This window comes from Filicampus tigris, chromosome 18 (assembly GCF_054856515.1).
Source record: "Filicampus tigris isolate MCC_2025a chromosome 18, RoL_Ftig_1.0, whole genome shotgun sequence".
In the NCBI taxonomy this organism is placed as follows: domain Eukaryota; kingdom Metazoa; phylum Chordata; class Actinopteri; order Syngnathiformes; family Syngnathidae; genus Filicampus; species Filicampus tigris.
The window spans coordinates 6,709,249-6,725,708 of record NC_141234.1 but is presented as its reverse complement, the minus strand read 5'-3'; the positions used below and the strand labels follow the sequence as shown (position 1 = coordinate 6,725,708).

At 41.0% G+C, this 16,460-nt stretch overlaps 1 protein-coding gene across 1 annotated transcript in view; it reads left to right on the top strand.

Moving 5' to 3' along the window:
• Window positions 1-16,460, top strand: part of col22a1 (collagen, type XXII, alpha 1) — a 37,554-nt gene that overhangs the window by 6,273 nt on the left and 14,821 nt on the right. Inside the window, exons 3-19 of the mRNA XM_086015229.1 lie at window positions 38-604; window positions 4,011-4,091; window positions 7,713-7,824; window positions 8,965-9,088; window positions 9,821-10,096; window positions 10,169-10,249; window positions 11,314-11,430; window positions 11,516-11,560; window positions 11,640-11,702; window positions 11,863-11,901; window positions 13,126-13,179; window positions 13,279-13,332; window positions 13,407-13,460; window positions 13,911-13,964; window positions 14,049-14,093; window positions 16,089-16,142; window positions 16,218-16,271. Coding sequence (XP_085871355.1) covers window positions 38-604; window positions 4,011-4,091; window positions 7,713-7,824; window positions 8,965-9,088; window positions 9,821-10,096; window positions 10,169-10,249; window positions 11,314-11,430; window positions 11,516-11,560; window positions 11,640-11,702; window positions 11,863-11,901; window positions 13,126-13,179; window positions 13,279-13,332; window positions 13,407-13,460; window positions 13,911-13,964; window positions 14,049-14,093; window positions 16,089-16,142; window positions 16,218-16,271 — 1,874 coding nt within the window. The remainder of the gene's footprint in view (window positions 1-37; window positions 605-4,010; window positions 4,092-7,712; window positions 7,825-8,964; window positions 9,089-9,820; window positions 10,097-10,168; window positions 10,250-11,313; window positions 11,431-11,515; window positions 11,561-11,639; window positions 11,703-11,862; window positions 11,902-13,125; window positions 13,180-13,278; window positions 13,333-13,406; window positions 13,461-13,910; window positions 13,965-14,048; window positions 14,094-16,088; window positions 16,143-16,217; window positions 16,272-16,460) is intronic.

Genomic DNA, 16,460 nt, shown 5'->3' with positions numbered 1-16,460 from the left:
AAGGACTGCGTTCATATGTATCTTTTGCTTATGTTAGGATGCAAAAATGTCCACTATGACCTGGCGTTTATCCTGGATACCTCGTCCAGTGTGGGCAAGGATAATTTTGAGAAGATCAGGCAATGGGTGGCCAACCTCGTGGAGTCTTTTGACGTAGCCCCAGACAAGACCCGAGTGGCCGTGGTACGCTACAGTGACCGGCCCACCACCGAGTTCCACCTGGGAGGATACAGGACCCTGGAGGAGGTGAAACAAGCCGCCAGGAACATACGCTACCTGGGTGGAAATACAATGACTGGAGATGCTATCAGCTACACCACCAACAACATCTTTCTGGAACAAAATGGAGCGAGGCCCGCAGCCAGGGGAATCCAGAAGGTGGCCATCCTGCTCACAGACGGCCGGAGTCAGGATTACGTTCTCGAGCCAGCCAGGGCGGCCGCCGAGGCTGGAATCAGGATGTTTGCAGTGGGTATCGGCGAGGCCTTGAAGGTGGAGCTGGAGGAGATTGCTGCAGAACCAAAGAACGCCCACGTTTTCCACGTGACAGACTTCAACGCCATTGATAAGATCAGGGGCCGACTCAGGAGGAGGCTGTGCGAAAGTAAGTCTGTCATTAGTCACTTTGCATTCTTTTAGGACGCCACACCCTCAACGTGCACGTCATCACAGTAGGCCTTTATTTGAACCTTCAAATGCCCACCCGAACACAAAGCGCACATTCATACCCTGATGCGTCCTTTAGTCAAACGTTTCTGTGGTGCAGCTGAATTTAGTGCTGCTGCGAAGGAGATTTTCTTTTTTTTTTTTTTTTTTTTTTTTACTTAATTGCAATTTTTCACAGAAAAGTGATGTTAAAAAAGTGTGCACTATAAAATCAACAGGAAAAAAAACTGTCAAAGATATACAGTGTCTATTTAACATCTACACACCCCTGTTCAAATGCCAGGTTTTATAATCATTTCAAAACCTTTTCCACAATTAATGTCACCTATAACCTGTACAACTCAATTGAAATATGTTTGGAATGGAAAAGATTGAATGTGATAGGTTAATTGTGAACATACTCATATCCAATTTCTAAGTGGGTGTTCACACATTATTTCAGATATTTGTTTTTGTTTTCTGTTCTCAATTTTTTTTTTCACACGAGTTATGAATTAATGGTGTAAAAAGATTTGAAAAGCTTTAACTTTGGTCCCCTTTTTCTATATTACAGAAACCTGACATTTGAACAGGTGTGTGTAGACTTTTTACAGCCACTGTATTTATCCATCCATCCAGCCATCCATCCGTCCATCCTTCCAAAGTGTTTATTTTGAAACCCTGCAAGTCGGAGTGGTGATTCAATTGATTTAGTGGTTTCGTTTATGTATTTATAACTCCTAGTCCTTTTTACCATTCAGACAGTTTAGAGGGTATGACGGGCATATGCCAGTTGTCTTCATTTGGAAGACTAATGTTTGCGACCCAAGAATTCTTCCTCGCAACAAGTGGTCAATCTATACTGCTATGTCTGCTGCATACTTTTCGTTTGTTGTTTTGTTCTTTCGTTGGTCAATGCATTGTATAACATACAAAAGACATTGGAAAAGCACCAGACAGTAAATCGCCGTATAGACGTCCCGGTATGTAGCTTACCTAAGTTGGTGCCCTACTATTTTTCCTCATATAAATACGCCACAGAGAATGATGGATGCTCTCCACTTCAACACATGAAAATTCCTGCCTAAAATAACCCCAGGAGGTAATTAAATGAGGCCTTGTTTCTTATGCCACAAAGAGGAAATACAGTACTAATTGTATGGGCTCTGATTCTGCGGCGTCACTGTAACTTGTCGCTGAACAAGTTACAAGTTACAAGTTTTTATTTAAAAAAACCCCCAAAAAAACTACATGTTTGTTTCTTTGACAGCGTGGCTATTCATTTCAAAGCATCTGCCCTTTAACCTTGCATAACTGACCTCTTGGGTGGCAGCGATTCCTAAATGTAGACGACAGCGGGAGGCAAAAATTTTCCTTAAAAGCAAGTTTTTATTTCCGTAATCTCTTGAACGACCACAAGTGAGTCTATAAGTATATCAGTGGTGGAGTCGCTGAGTGGTGCAGGCTATTTTCACCCGGAAAATTACAGTTCTCCTTGTTTTAAGTGTGTCCAGTGCAGCGGCCCTGGTGTCAGCACTGAATTACTTTCACCTTCTAATCAATCGCTGCAAAAAAATAAAATAATGTCATTGTATGCAACAATATGTGCAATTGAACATAGCTGAATTGAGCAAATAACATTTAGCAGTTAACATCCACAGCAATCACATATAAGAAGGGTTGAAATCATAGAAATTTGGCATCAAAGTCTGGTTGTTGTGGACATCAACATTTAGCTTCCGCTGATCAAATAAAAAAATATATCCGTCTGAGATATTCCCTCCAATAGTGCGAGCTTTTTTGCATCACTCCCATTTTAACTTGCAGCCAGATCCCTAAATTATAGCCTGGAGGGCCGCAAGTGCAGGGAGTAGCTCAGCTCTTTGTGTCCGGCGTGCCGAGTGTCATAGCAGCGCGATGGCAGTGCTCTTTCAAAAACGGTGAAGCAAATACGTTGCCCTCACAGTTGTGCAATTTCTGCTGGGAGTTGTGGGATTCACAGGCAATAAAGGCCTGTCCAATTATCGCTTCAAGCAGTTGAGAAAATACTTCTTTCCTTCTGCCCAAAATAGATACTTGTGAGTAAAATAACTGCTGAAATGATGAACCATACATCAGATTTGATTGGAATTTACCCAAAGCATGCAAATGTTGGCAGCATAACCATAGCGTCTTAACACTTTTTTCATTTTCATTCATTTTTCATTCATTTTTATGTTGTGATTTAAAGGATGCAAAGTAAATATTTTTTTTGTTTGCCCAAAATGTATTTCCACGCCACCGAATTACACTTTGTCAATTCATGTAGTGGATCCGTGCATGTACCAAACACGCTCAGGCCCATAGCTACTGCTAATCTGTGCTAACGCTGCAAGTCTGCATAGCTTTAGGCTTTGATACAATAGGTTTTCTGTGTAGTCCATTTGAAAATGGTGGATCTTCGGCCAGCCTGCCTGCTTAGTCGTTGGCAGAGAATCACAGTGTGGGCACAATATAAAGTCAAATAGATGCTCTGTGACTTTACAGTTTAAAAAAAATTCTGAACAGCTTGACCACAATCACATTTTGACGAAATAGGCAGCTAACAAAAAGTGTACTTGCTTACTTACGTTCATATATTAATTATTGTTATTTTTGTCATGGAATCAAAGTTCAACGATCACTGACCTCCCATCTTCGTGTAATTAGTCCAAGCCAAATTAATGTTTGCTTTGGCTAAACAGAATCAACAGGATGTGTTTTTGAGTAACAGAGCTGCCGTCTTTACGCAAATAGCAAACCTGCCACTAAATTCCACCGGTGTTGTCTTTCCTTCTGTCATCACAATGTGTAAAATACGTCTGTGTGGAAATATAAGACCGACTTTTGTGTGGGCCCCATTGCGCTAGACCAAAACAACCCCTCTGCTCTCACACATGAACACCCTTTTCCCAGCCAGTCAGAGGGCATTTGTCTGTGTTCTCGACTTCTGTTGCATAATCTCATTTTGGTAATTGCAAATTTGCCCATTTGTGGAATTTTTTTCTTCTGGGGAAACCTATCGTCTGTTATTCGTAGAAAATCTCACCTATTCAATGTTCTATCCACTGTTTTGTCAAAGCTCTTGTGGCATCTTTGTGTCAAGGAAACTATGTTGAAGTAAGGTGAGGAGCTTCATTTAGTCAGGCCGAAGTGGTTTGCCGCCATATGATGGCATCTATAGGCAATTTCTGACCTTTTTAGGTGGCTGTCTATTAATCTCGGATTTTCACTACTTGGGTCAAAGCCCACTGTGTCAGTACAGCAACATGTCATCTTTTTTTTTTTTTTCTTTTTTAATAATAACTGCCTGATCTGCATCCTGACATGTGCCCTTTTCTCCTCAGATGTGTTATGTCCAAACATGAAGGTGCAACCTGATCGCTTTAAACATGACAGCACTAGTTATGGCCTTCAGCAAGTTCCAGGTAAGTGCAAAAAACAAAAAAAACAAATAAACCCTATTGTTGTCCTAAAGATGAGACTGAAATTATACTAATGATTATTATATACAGAATGAAATGGCGTCAGTTATTCAACACCACTAAAATCTACCCCAAAAATAATGCATATACGTTATGTTGAATCACATGGCATTTTAGAGATGTACCTAATAAATTGTCTGGTGCGTGCATACTGTCTGTAGCATGTTCAACCTGACATGGTTTAAAGTGTTCTTCTCATGTAACCTGCATAACATTGATACTTGTGCCGCGCCACTTTCCAAATAGGAAAATTACTTGATATTGGCCCTTGAATGCATGTGGGACTTCTAAAGTGGTCCCCTTTGAAAAAAATAGTTGGACTGTACTGTGAGAGCTCCCCTTTTCCCATTAAACCATTCTTAGAACACTTGGACAGCATTTCTCCAGAAGGTTTGGCTGATGTTACATGAGTGTCTTTCGGGGCGATGCAAGTTCCTGTCTAGATCTCCCACCCACGTGCATCACGCAGAAAGAAAAACAGATGGACAGACTGTTTGCACTCCTGCTACGCTTGTGGGATGATGCCGGAGTGAGATTTTGCAGTGGAAATCATGTAAATTAGTTTTCACCCGGGCAGCACGGTGGGCGACTGGTTAGCACGTCCGCCTCACAGTTCAGAGGTCGTGGGTTAGATTCCGGCCCCGGCCTTCCTGTGTGGATTTTGCATGTTCTCCGCGTGCCTGCGTGGGTTTTCTGATAGGCTCCAGCTCGCCCGCGACCCTTGTGAGGATAAGCGGTATAGATAATGGATGGATGGATGGATGGATAGTCTTCACCCAATAGTCGCCGTTTGTTTCCCCTTGAGATATCTCATTAATTAAGCTGAGTTCTACACGTGATTCCCGAATTGTGCACATGGGTAGAGTCTTCTTTCTTTTGGTGTTTTGCGAGACTTTGCACAGGTAGAAGTCAGCGTCACGGGATCTTTGCGCCTTTGTGGGCCGTTGTGGGATGAAAGTAGCCCTTTCCTGGCCAGTTTTAGTGGAATCCCTCATTTGCATTAAAATCAGGGCGGTCCAAGCACAGTACGCCCGAGTACGCCGAGCTTGATATTGCGGAAAGGGAAATCGACTTGTGGGGTCTGTGCATGACATTGGCAGGTATGCTGCAAGATCTCCCCCTGAGGATGATGTCGGCGGCTACCACACCGACCTTGCGTTTGTGTGACCCCCCCCCTCTACCTCCCCAATAGTGACGAGGGTGCTATTAAAATATTTTTAAGATGATAATGATGATAATCGATTCAATGAATTGTTTTCTACAATGATTCAGAGAGATTGTGCCACGCTCGTGTCATATTTAGGAATGAAATCCAATGACATCAGGCTCGCTCGTCCGCGGAGAGTCGAATTTGTCTGTCTGCGCCTCCATCAAATACACCCGAAAAATTGCGTTGCCCCACCAAACGCTACAAATTAGACCAGCTTTTGCCGAGTCTAAAATGTAGTGTACTTTTTGTGACCATATTTTCAGATGCGCCGGGGGCAAGGCAGGTATGCCCAGTGAGGCATTGCGCGGCACAAAAATGACGATTCGCCTTTTTGAGTCAAGTCTACCAAAATAGGGCCCCTAATGTTCAAAGTGTACAAAGTATAAATGATGAATTTAGAATGTTGTAGAGTTCCTCAAAATTCTCAAGGGAGTGAATCATTAAATTTGTGTGAAAAAAAAAATCATATATATTTTTCAACAACTGCTTTTGCCACATCCTTTTGTCATTTCAATTCAACTCAAAATTTTCCAAGATATTAAAGATTTTGACCTTAAACTGTATGTTTGCTGAGGCAATTGATGATGTAATGTTTCACTTGCCAGACTTCTGCACAGATAGTATTTTTCCAGTCCCCACTCAGGGCTGGTGTGAATCATTGCCTGTCTTTGTCCATGTGCCCTGTGGTTGACCAGTCCAGACTGCATTCTGCGTTTTGCCCAAAGTTAGCTGTGATAAGCTCCAACTCACCCGCGACTCTGAATAGGACAAGCGCTATAGAAAATAGATGGATGGATGTTTACTGCTCCTACCAACAATCCCCCTGTCAGAAAACATACTCAGAACTTCAAATCTTAATAACCTTGTTCAGATTTTCTAGTGCAAACTTTAGATTAGTTCCCTGAGAAGCAGGAGGAAAAAGCCATAACGTCACAACGACTTATCAGGTCACCAAGGCAACTTGTGGTTTATTTTGGATTTGTATTCACCGTGGGACGTCTCGTCGGACCCTTCCGTCTGAGCGCGCTGCGTCTCTGCAGCGCAAATATTCACATCTGCTCCCATCAAAAGAACATCGCTGCATCCACCAGTCCGTGAACTCATCTGGCGTTTCCCGCAGATTCCCCTCAACCCCCACCCCCCCGTCCCCCGCGCCCCACCCATGGTAGCGTTCGTAGCTGTCCAAAATAACTTTCTGACTTGATTATACAGCATGCATCGCCAGTCTAAATTACAACTCTGCGCAACGATGGCCTCCAAACAACCACATTGAGGCGGCGTGGTGTGCGAGTGTGCACAATGCAAGCTGGTGACCGGGGAGCAGGCAAGCTAGCTATAAATGAGCGGCGCGTTGTACCTAAAACAAATAGTAATGGGGTCAAATCAGACAGCTGGAAACATTTATCATGTTTGTGTTTTGTCAAACCAAGGACAACATGCTCTCCAGCGAAAGTGGTAACTGAACACAAACCTATTATACATTCATATCATTAACATTGCTGTTCCCTTTTTATTTGAATCTAATTGTTTTGTTGAATCCAATTTTACATAAACATATACAGAATCATAAAAAACACTGTTGCATTGTCTGTCTGCAGATGTTGCTGCACCATTTGTTTTGAAATATCCATTCCTTAAAGCATTATAACTCTGTCACATAGATGCTATTCGTTAGCCCATCAATAGCGTTTCCCATTATGTGTAAGCGTTAAATTAACGAGACTTACCGAAGGCAAAGTTATTTGTTTGTTTTAGATAACACGTAATTATCTTGTTTTATGTTTCCTTTGACAGTGAACTTTGACTCAGAATCTTGAAAATTGAAGATTTGCGTTCTATACCATTTTGTAATTCAGACACTACTTCCACAGGGCCAGTGTTTTTTCCTACCACCTGGCTCAAAGATTCTTGTCCTTTTGTACCTAGGTCCTCTTTCAAAAAATCCTTGTTAAAATCACAGCCAGATATGTACAATTAATGCGTGATAATGTGATGGTCCACTCTCAGAATAGTTCACACAATGACCGTTGGGTCATCTGGACAAACTGGTTGCAGCCATCAGCAGGCGTTGCCATAGCTGCAGCATTTGTTTATTGTATAAGGGAGTGTCCCCTTTACGCCACACGAATATATGGTCTGTGGTCGTGCCACTTCAAACGACAAACATGCACACACGTGCACTTAAAGACTCCCCTTTGGGGAGTGTACCAGTGATAGTGACTTGATTTTTCCTCTCGCCATAAGACACAAGCCAACATTTGACTCTGTGTCACTGACGTCCATATAAATCCTTACTTGACCTCAATGCTGGAGTGACGTATGTGCACTTCTTTTTTACTTGGTTTCACATGCAGGCTTCGACCTGATGGACTACTTCAGTGTCAGAGATATTCTGGGAACCAGACTCGACGAGGGTCAGAGTGCGTACGTTCGGCTTGGCACCATGCCCATTGTACAGCAGACGGAGTAAGTAGCCAAATTGAACAAGAAGTCAGCCATTTTGGTTTGAAGCAATTGTTGTATGTACAGCATCATATATGTACTTTGACAATGTCCTTCTAAGAAATTTGCCCAAATAAGCCCTAATTAGAAGCAAGTATCCAGGTATGCCAAATAAAAAGTGTCAAGGACATTTTCTAGTTTGTTCTGAAACTTCAATTAGAAATTTGCGCACAAGAGCCCCAATCAAAAACATCTAATCGGATCGTTAACTAAACTGGCAAGCTTTTTTTTTTTTTTTGCCTAAATCAGATGAGGTCGGTGGAGCATGGCCTCAAAATTTGATCATCGCATGTCAGCATTGACCATGAAAAAAAATGTCTGTTCATCACTGCTTGCTGCTATCTGTAACTAATTATAGATTATAGAAGGATAATTATAGATTAAGCTTCTTCAATAGAATACAAAGGGACAAAAACACATGAATAATTTTATTTGTCGCATAAATGCTGTAGATACTTGTATACACGCAGTGAAATGAGCCTTGGAACTGTGCCTAATTTCAATTATTTGAAAACGGTAATCGGAGAAGTATGTAAATCTGCTGGAACCCAACTTTCTAAATGCTGAAGCTAAATGAAATTGAGCCCTAATTAATTCTTTGTTGACTCTTAAAAAAAAAAAATGTTGAAAAAGCTCATTTAGCTCAAGGCTTTTGCTCTGTAATTCAAACAATTCATTTTAAGTAAGGTACTTGTGATGTTAGGTAATTCAAAATGCCAACTGTTTAGTCTTAAGCTTTTTAAGTTTCAGCAAGTTGGCCTTTTCGCCCACAGCATCAAATGCAACAATGGAAAGTGATATAATATCAAGGAAATGTGCTGCTCCTCTGACTTGCTTTGGATTGCACATTTTGCAGTTTAACATATTGTCGATCTATTTGGCTTTGCCCAATTTATTAGTCCCTCAGGGACCTATTGGGCTATGTGACATACACCTAGGTTAGAAATGCACACTTGTGCAAATAGGATCCAATGGTTTCAGCACCACTCTCTGATTGCTTTTTGGAAACAGAAAATGTGATTCGTCATGGTCATTAGAGAAGATAATACTGCGCTTCAACCAGCTATTATTTGTTCTAATACAATGTGTGCTTTCTTTCCATAGAGACGTGTTTCCTCAGGGGCTACCAGATGAATATGCCTTTGTGACAACGTTCAAATTCAGGAAAACCTCAAGGCGAGAAGATTGGTACCTCTGGCAAATCTTTGATAAATATGGAATCCCACAGGTGGGTCAGCAAACCCAAAAATGCAATAAATTACTCTATTTTTATGGTATTTTTTGGGCGGGGGGAAAATTATGAGGTCAACTCAGGTTAGGATCAGCTCAGTAAAGCTCTCACAAGGTCCACTTTAATTATTATTATTCATGATATTAACAATAATAATGTGATGACATGGTTTTCACGTCAAACAAAATAATTATATAAAATGATAAGACCATTTGAGAATGCAATTTAGACTGAGATTATTATATATGTCTGCATAGTTTATTTTGTTGGTTTACTATTTTAAAATATATGGATTCATTTACTTGTTGACTACTTATCACCTTTATACATAATTAATTTACTTAATTTTTGGGGATATTTTTTCAATTGCTTTTTCATAATACTGTATATGAAAAACAATGCATTTCAAATATTTTAAGGTTTTAACATGTTTTATACAAATCAGTAACATTTTCGAGGTTAATTAACAAATATATCAAATTTTATGATATAATTAAAAATCTGACTATTTTAAATTCCGTTAAAATCTGTTTAATTTAATGTGATTATTTAGATTGGATAAGCTAATGACTGAGAGAATAAATAAGATGACATTCAATGAAACAGAAGTCAAATTAAAAAAAAAACGTTTTTCACAGTATAGATGGAATCTGTCAATTAATTCTCTTTTATTGACAGCCCCAATAGCATCAGGTTGCTGTCAACGTAATCCTCAATCTGTCCTGTCAGGTGTCTATCCGGCTGGATGGTGAGAACAAGGCGGTGGAGTACAATGCCGTCGGGTTAACCAAAGACGCCGTCCGAGCTGTGTTCAGAAACTCCGAAGTGGACAACCTGTTTGACCGCAACTGGCACAAAATCGCCCTAAGCGTGGAGGCCAAGGCTGTCTCTCTCTACCTGGACTGTAAACACATCCAGACGCTGCCCATAGGCGACAGGGAGGACATCGATATCCAAGGAAAGACGGTCATTGGGAAGAGATTGTATGACAGCGTGCCCATTGATGTGAGCATCTCTGCTAAGTCTCATCAATCTTAATAGTCCACAGCGTCGCTCATGTGTCTGTTTACCACACAGTTTGACCTCCAGAGGATGGTGATTTACTGCGACTCCAAACATGCCGAGCTGGAAACCTGCTGCGATTTACCCAATGGGCCTGTGAGTACACATCAATGGAATTTCTTGTGGATTCTCAGTTATTTTGGGCCTTTTTTGACGCACCGGTCAGTGTGGGCTTTCGTGAAATATTGCAAGATCTAATAATACCTTGACATGCAATTCCCCCTACAACCACAGCTCATATTTTCTAACCAAGAAACTTATTGAGCCTCAGTACTGATCTCAGCATGAACTTTTTGTACATCCCCAAAGATTTTTTGCAATTTGTCCATTCCATCCTTTTTTTTTTTTTTTTTTGCTTTTTTTTTTTTTTTTTTTTAGCAGGGTTGTGGTGAGCTTGAAGCATTACAGCTTGGACTGGTTGCCAGCCAACTGCAGGGCACATATGGACAAACATTTACTCTCACATTCCCAATAAGGGCAATTTCAAGGTTTCAGTGAAACTAACATGCATAATTTTGGTGTGTAACCCTCATATAATTGGTGTTATAACCCTAACGCAGGGGTCTCCAATTCTGGTCCTCGTGAGCCCCTATCCAGCCTGTTTTATAATGTAAACCTTTTCCAGCACACCACATTTTAACGATCAGTATCATTATCGGGCTTTGTGCAAAGCTTGGTGATGAGCTGATCATTTGATTCAGGCGAGTTGGAACACGTTTACATATAAAACAGGCTGGATAGGGGAAATTTACACTCCCCATGGCAAGTTTCTTGCAACAGGATCACTTCTTGACTTTAGGTTTTTGAGTATGATAATCTTAGCCGCGTGGTTTGTCAAGAACAGATCCTTGTTTCAAGAAACCTGCCATAGCTAAATTGTACTATACATTGAAACAGTGTGATGGAAATTAAGCGTCTTAAACCTGCAGTTTGGGACAGCATTTTTTTTTTTTTAATGTCAATCGATGAGCCATTGTCCATAGGTGAATGATTGTTTGGCTAAATGTGCCCTGTGACTAGCAACCTGTCAGGTTTTGTCCAAAGTCAGCTGGTAGACTCCAGCCCACCCACAACCCTAACAAGGACAAATAGTGTTGAAAATGTATGGATACACAATAATGCCTGATGGATATAAGTGTATATACTGTGTATCATTCTAGTGCCCTAAGAAGGTTGTGACTGAGGCTCCTCCGATCGCGATCCCCACTCCGACACCCACGACAGTGGAGCAGCAGAGGGGCCCTCAAGCCAACTGCTCCTGCCCTGCTGGAGACAAGGTGAATGACTTCTTTCCTTCTGTTCATCCTCCTGACTTGTATTCCCACAGCGCTTTTTTCTTTAATGGCTTTTGATTCCTCGCAGGGAGCGGCTGGCGCACCTGGCCGTGCGGGTCTGAAGGGTGAAAAGGTCTTCTACTGCTACCTTTTAGCCGTAGTTTGTCAAACACGTTTAAGGTGTTGTTTCATTGTGTCGACTACTTTTACAGGGTGAAGCCGGCCCTCGAGGTGCCACCGGTCTGTCGGGCCTCAGAGGAGAAAAGGGAGAAAGTGTATGGGAAAAACACAATTAAACGTAGTTTAATTACTTAATTTTACTTAACTTAATGTCAAACACACAAAGTCATTTCGGACCGCATGCTTTCCTTCTGTCTTTTCTGGTTTTCTGCCAGCCTCGATAATAATTAATCCTTGTTGATTAATTATTTGCAGGGCAAAGTCATCTCTGTTAGAGGTGATAGAGGTGAGAAGGTAAGTCAACCTGTCGCTAATGGCGCTGCATGGGCCTTTTTAATGTAGTGTATGTCTACAAGCATGCCAGGCACACTCATTTACTGCATGTTACAAAACCTTTACCTGTGTGTGTGTGTGTATATATATATATATATATATATATATATATATATATATATATATATATATATATATATATATATATATATATATAAAGAGAGAGAGAGAGAATGTGGATATGTATGTGTTTATATATAGTAAACTTTCCTTTTATATAATCTATACTATAATCCTTTTAATGGCAGAAATTTAGTATGAGATTGCAGCATGAAAATCTCACCTTTACGTCCCTGTTCATTTTTACATGCTTTTTTTTTTTTTTTTTTTTTTTTTTTTTTTTGCCTGCCATAGCTGGGTACAATTTGTTGCTCAAACAGCAAAATTGTCACATAAGACAGCGCTGCACTGCGGTTTAAAAACGCTGCAATTTCAGTCATTGAGGGGTGAAAGTGAATTCATCCCGCTTCCATTTCCTCTAATTGCACCTTTCAGTGACTCACTCACAGGGGCAATTCCCCTGTAAATCAATGTTGTTTAATTAATATCACTTGTGAGCAGAGACGGTCTTTATCTTAATCTCGGATGAAAGAAATGACGTGTGTTCAAATTATATACATTGGCCTCTGGTAGAACTACAGTGTGTGACATTCAGTTGGTTTATTATATATCACTCACAGTGTAATTTTAAAGCCATTACTTTAAGAGGTTTTCTCCTTAAAGATCTAGGTACTTTTCGGTGCTGCAGAATTTATCCCCAAAGGACCTCTTGAAATTACCTTATCCCTAGCAGGCTCCAATACATCATCCCAAAACTGAGTTTAGTCAGGGTACTAATTCCAAACACAAACGCTCCTCCAAAACTTAGTTAAAGTCCCTGCAGTGGAAATACGCTGGATTGTGAACAATCCTAAAGATTCAGCCTAAAGTGGGGTTCCAATTTTTAACCTCTTAACTGATTATACTTTTTTTTTTAATATGCTTGAACCATTTTGTGACCTGGTCATACGGTTATCAGTTTTGTCGGTGTGTGTCTAAACATTTGTGTACAATAATATACTGTGCCTAACCAAGCAACTGACTAAACTTTCTTTTGTGGCGCTAACAGGTTGTGACAGCACACCATCGCCACCCTGCATGCTCGCATGTTGCTCCTCGTAAATAACAATTACTTTGTTTGAACAGGGTGATAGAGGCAGCATAGGGCTGACAGGTGCCCCCGGACAAAGAGGAGAGAAGGTCTGGCATCCCTCAACCTGGACTCAAAGCGCATTTGCTCTCTGAATCCAAACAGTTCGCCAACCCGTCCTAATTTTTGTGTTTTTAATGATCCGACAGGGAGTCAGCGGTATTTCCGGTTTCGATGGTCTATCTGGAGAAAAAGGCGATAAAGTAAATACTTGTTGTGGGAGTTTATTTTGAGAACGAAATGAAATCTGTACACTTCGTTATCATTGTTTTGAAAGGGAGAAGCTGGGCGGACTGGCAATCCAGGACTTCCTGGTCTAATTGGAGAAAAGGTAGGTTATTGGCCCCTTTTATTTATTTATTTTTTTTAAACAAGTCCACCATCATTCACTGAAAAACTCTCAGTTGCTTTGCTCAGGCCAAAGTGATAACAGTATTGCTCTGGCACCATCTGGTGGCACCTCGGTGCCAAGCAAACAATTAGAAGTGAGCTGAGGAGCTTCATTTAGACAAAAGTAATTCTTTGCTTCCATGTTATGGCATCTATAAGCAATTACAGACCCCTTTAGAGGGGTGTCAATTACCAAAGGATTTTTTTCTTGGTCCTTTTCCCTATTTGACTCTTTGTTTTCATAATTGTTGTCTATTTAAGTGATTTAGCTGCAACAATAAAACGAGAGCCCCCGTGTGAAAAGAGGTGCGAAACAATGATGTAGTGTATATAAGTCAGGAATATTGACTCTAGAATTGATATTGTTATGTTGTGTTGCTGTACAATGTAGGGCGTTCAAGGTGATGCAGGTTATCGAGGAACACCAGGACCAAAAGGTGTCAGTGTGAGTGTCTGCATTTACTCAGTGTTCAATGATGAAAATCACAGTTTTCGGAAAATATCATAACATTTCTGTGTTTTCTCATAGGGTGATGAGGGGAAAAAAGGTGAAAAAGGATCAACAGGATCAAGCGTGAGTGAGGCTTTGTTTGCAACACACCCATTGTCCTGCAAAAATGTCATTTTTATTTCAAAGTTTTTGAAAATGTCAAGAAAACTGTCACAATGTTACTAATTGTGTAACGTTGATTACAATGGAAAAAAAAACCTAGCACCTTTACTTTGATTTGTGCCAAAAAGGTTTCCTCACTTGGCTTCTTGGTTTGTCCTACTGCTTCCTTATTATTATTATTATTTTTTTTTTTTTTACGAGAAAATTAAGCCATAAAATATTCAATCCTACAAAATTTCTGTGGGAACAGGCTCCTTGTCCATGCATCTGGTTAAACGATGATGTTTGGTTAAACAAGCTCATGTGGCCATGCCTGAGGACTCACGGTGAGAACGAGACCGTTCCTCTTTGTGAGAGCGCAAACCGAGGGACGTCAAATTGCACAAACAGATGTGACTTCTTTGATTCACTCATCCCACTTCCCGTCTGCTTCACATGTGGGGGCTTATCTTGGCTCCGGTGCAGCTCATTCCCAAACCCACGGATGGTTTGTTGACGTCTTGAGCTTCCGCAAGCATCTCGAACACCTCAATCACACGTCGCGCTCATCACCGTGATGCGAGAAGGGACAAGCCACCTGTCAGATTTTGACCCTTCGCTAGAATAGCAATTCGCACAGAAAACCTTGATGACTTTGTCACATGGCATGGGGATCTGGAGCAGGTTGTCAGCATTCCGAAATCCCATCAAAAGCTCCGCCGTGACTTGTTCGGCACAGGCCGCCTGTCGTTCAAACTGCAAGTCTGCAATTTCCTTCAAAAGTGAGGAAGTACTTGAGAAAGTGATGAAGAGACGTGAAGTCATTTACGTGACCTCTACTCTCATCTCCCTCTGTGGAATGACTGCGCTATCCATCCATTATCTAAACCGCTTCTCCTCACAAGGGTCGCGGGGAGTGCTGGAGCCTATCCCAGCAGTCTTCGAGCATTAGGCGGGGGACACCCTGAATTGGTTGCCAGCCAATCGCAGGGCACATAGAGACAAACAAACATCTGCACTCACAATCACACCTCGGGGCAATTTAGAGTGTCCAATTAACTTACCATGCATGTTTTTGGAATGTGGGAGGAAACCGGAGTACCCGGAGAAAACCCACGCAGGCACGGGGAGAACACGCACGCAGGGAGGCGGTGGCCGGGATCGAACCCATGACCTCTGAACTGTGAGGCGGTTGTGCTAACCAGTCGATCACCGTGCCACCCACGACTGCTCTAGTTTTTTAAAATTTAAATCTGTAAGGGACTTTTTACTGATGGAGCCAATGTCAAAATTCCCACACAAACCTGAATGCAACCACTGGTTTTGATGATTGACATGATATTACCGCACACAATATAAAAAAGAAGCAGTAATTTACAGTACCTATTGAAAATTAATCTGGCACAGTGTTTGCCCCAAATTCAGATTTATTTATTTTTGCACAGGCCAAAGCTTTTTCTAATATAAAAGTATTACTTTGGCACCAACTTGTGGCAGTTTAAGGAACTACTACTTTATGTTGAAGTGAATTGGCCTCATGTAGTGCTTTGCCACTCTAATGTGCCATCTTGGTGCCAAGGAACTATGTTGAAGTGAGTTTAGGAGCTTCATGTAGTGTTTTACAATCATGACCTTATTAATCTGTTGTATAAATGGCAACTGGTGGATACACACATTAACTGTGCCTTCTGCCATCTAGTGGAGGAGCATTTAATTGTTTTTCCAGTCACATTTCTGGTTACATTTCTAGCATTGAAAGATAAAGAAGGAGGAATTATTCGTTGGAAGTAAATAAATAAATATATAATTAAATACATACGATTTTCTGAGCAATTAAGCTTCATTGGGTCTTTTCATTGGGTATACATCTATTGCAAAAGGGATGTAACCTTTCGTGAAAAAAAAAAAAGAAAATTGCCACTTAATTCTAACTCAGTTATTTTCATGTCAAATATTTGAAAGCTGCTCTCTTTTTAGGGTGAGCACGGTTTGGATGGATTACCTGGCAAACCTGGCATTCACGGCAAAGACGTAAGTTGTAGACCAATTGTGGACAGTTGGTTTCTTACTGTTCTCAGAATAACATTTTTCTCCTAAATTGTTCAGGGCTTGAGGGGAGAGGCTGGCTTGCCTGGGGCCAGTGGGGTAAAAGGGGATAAGGTTTGTCCCCCCCTACTCCAACTATAAAGCATCAATATTAATGTCACTATGCACATGTATAAACCATTTCATAAAGTTATAACCAGTTTTTAAAGCCAGCGAGTAAACACTCCAGACATTCCTCTGTCTCTTTTCATACCATCAAAAGTCAGTACGCTCATTTGTCTGCCTGCAATTAGTGACTTTCTT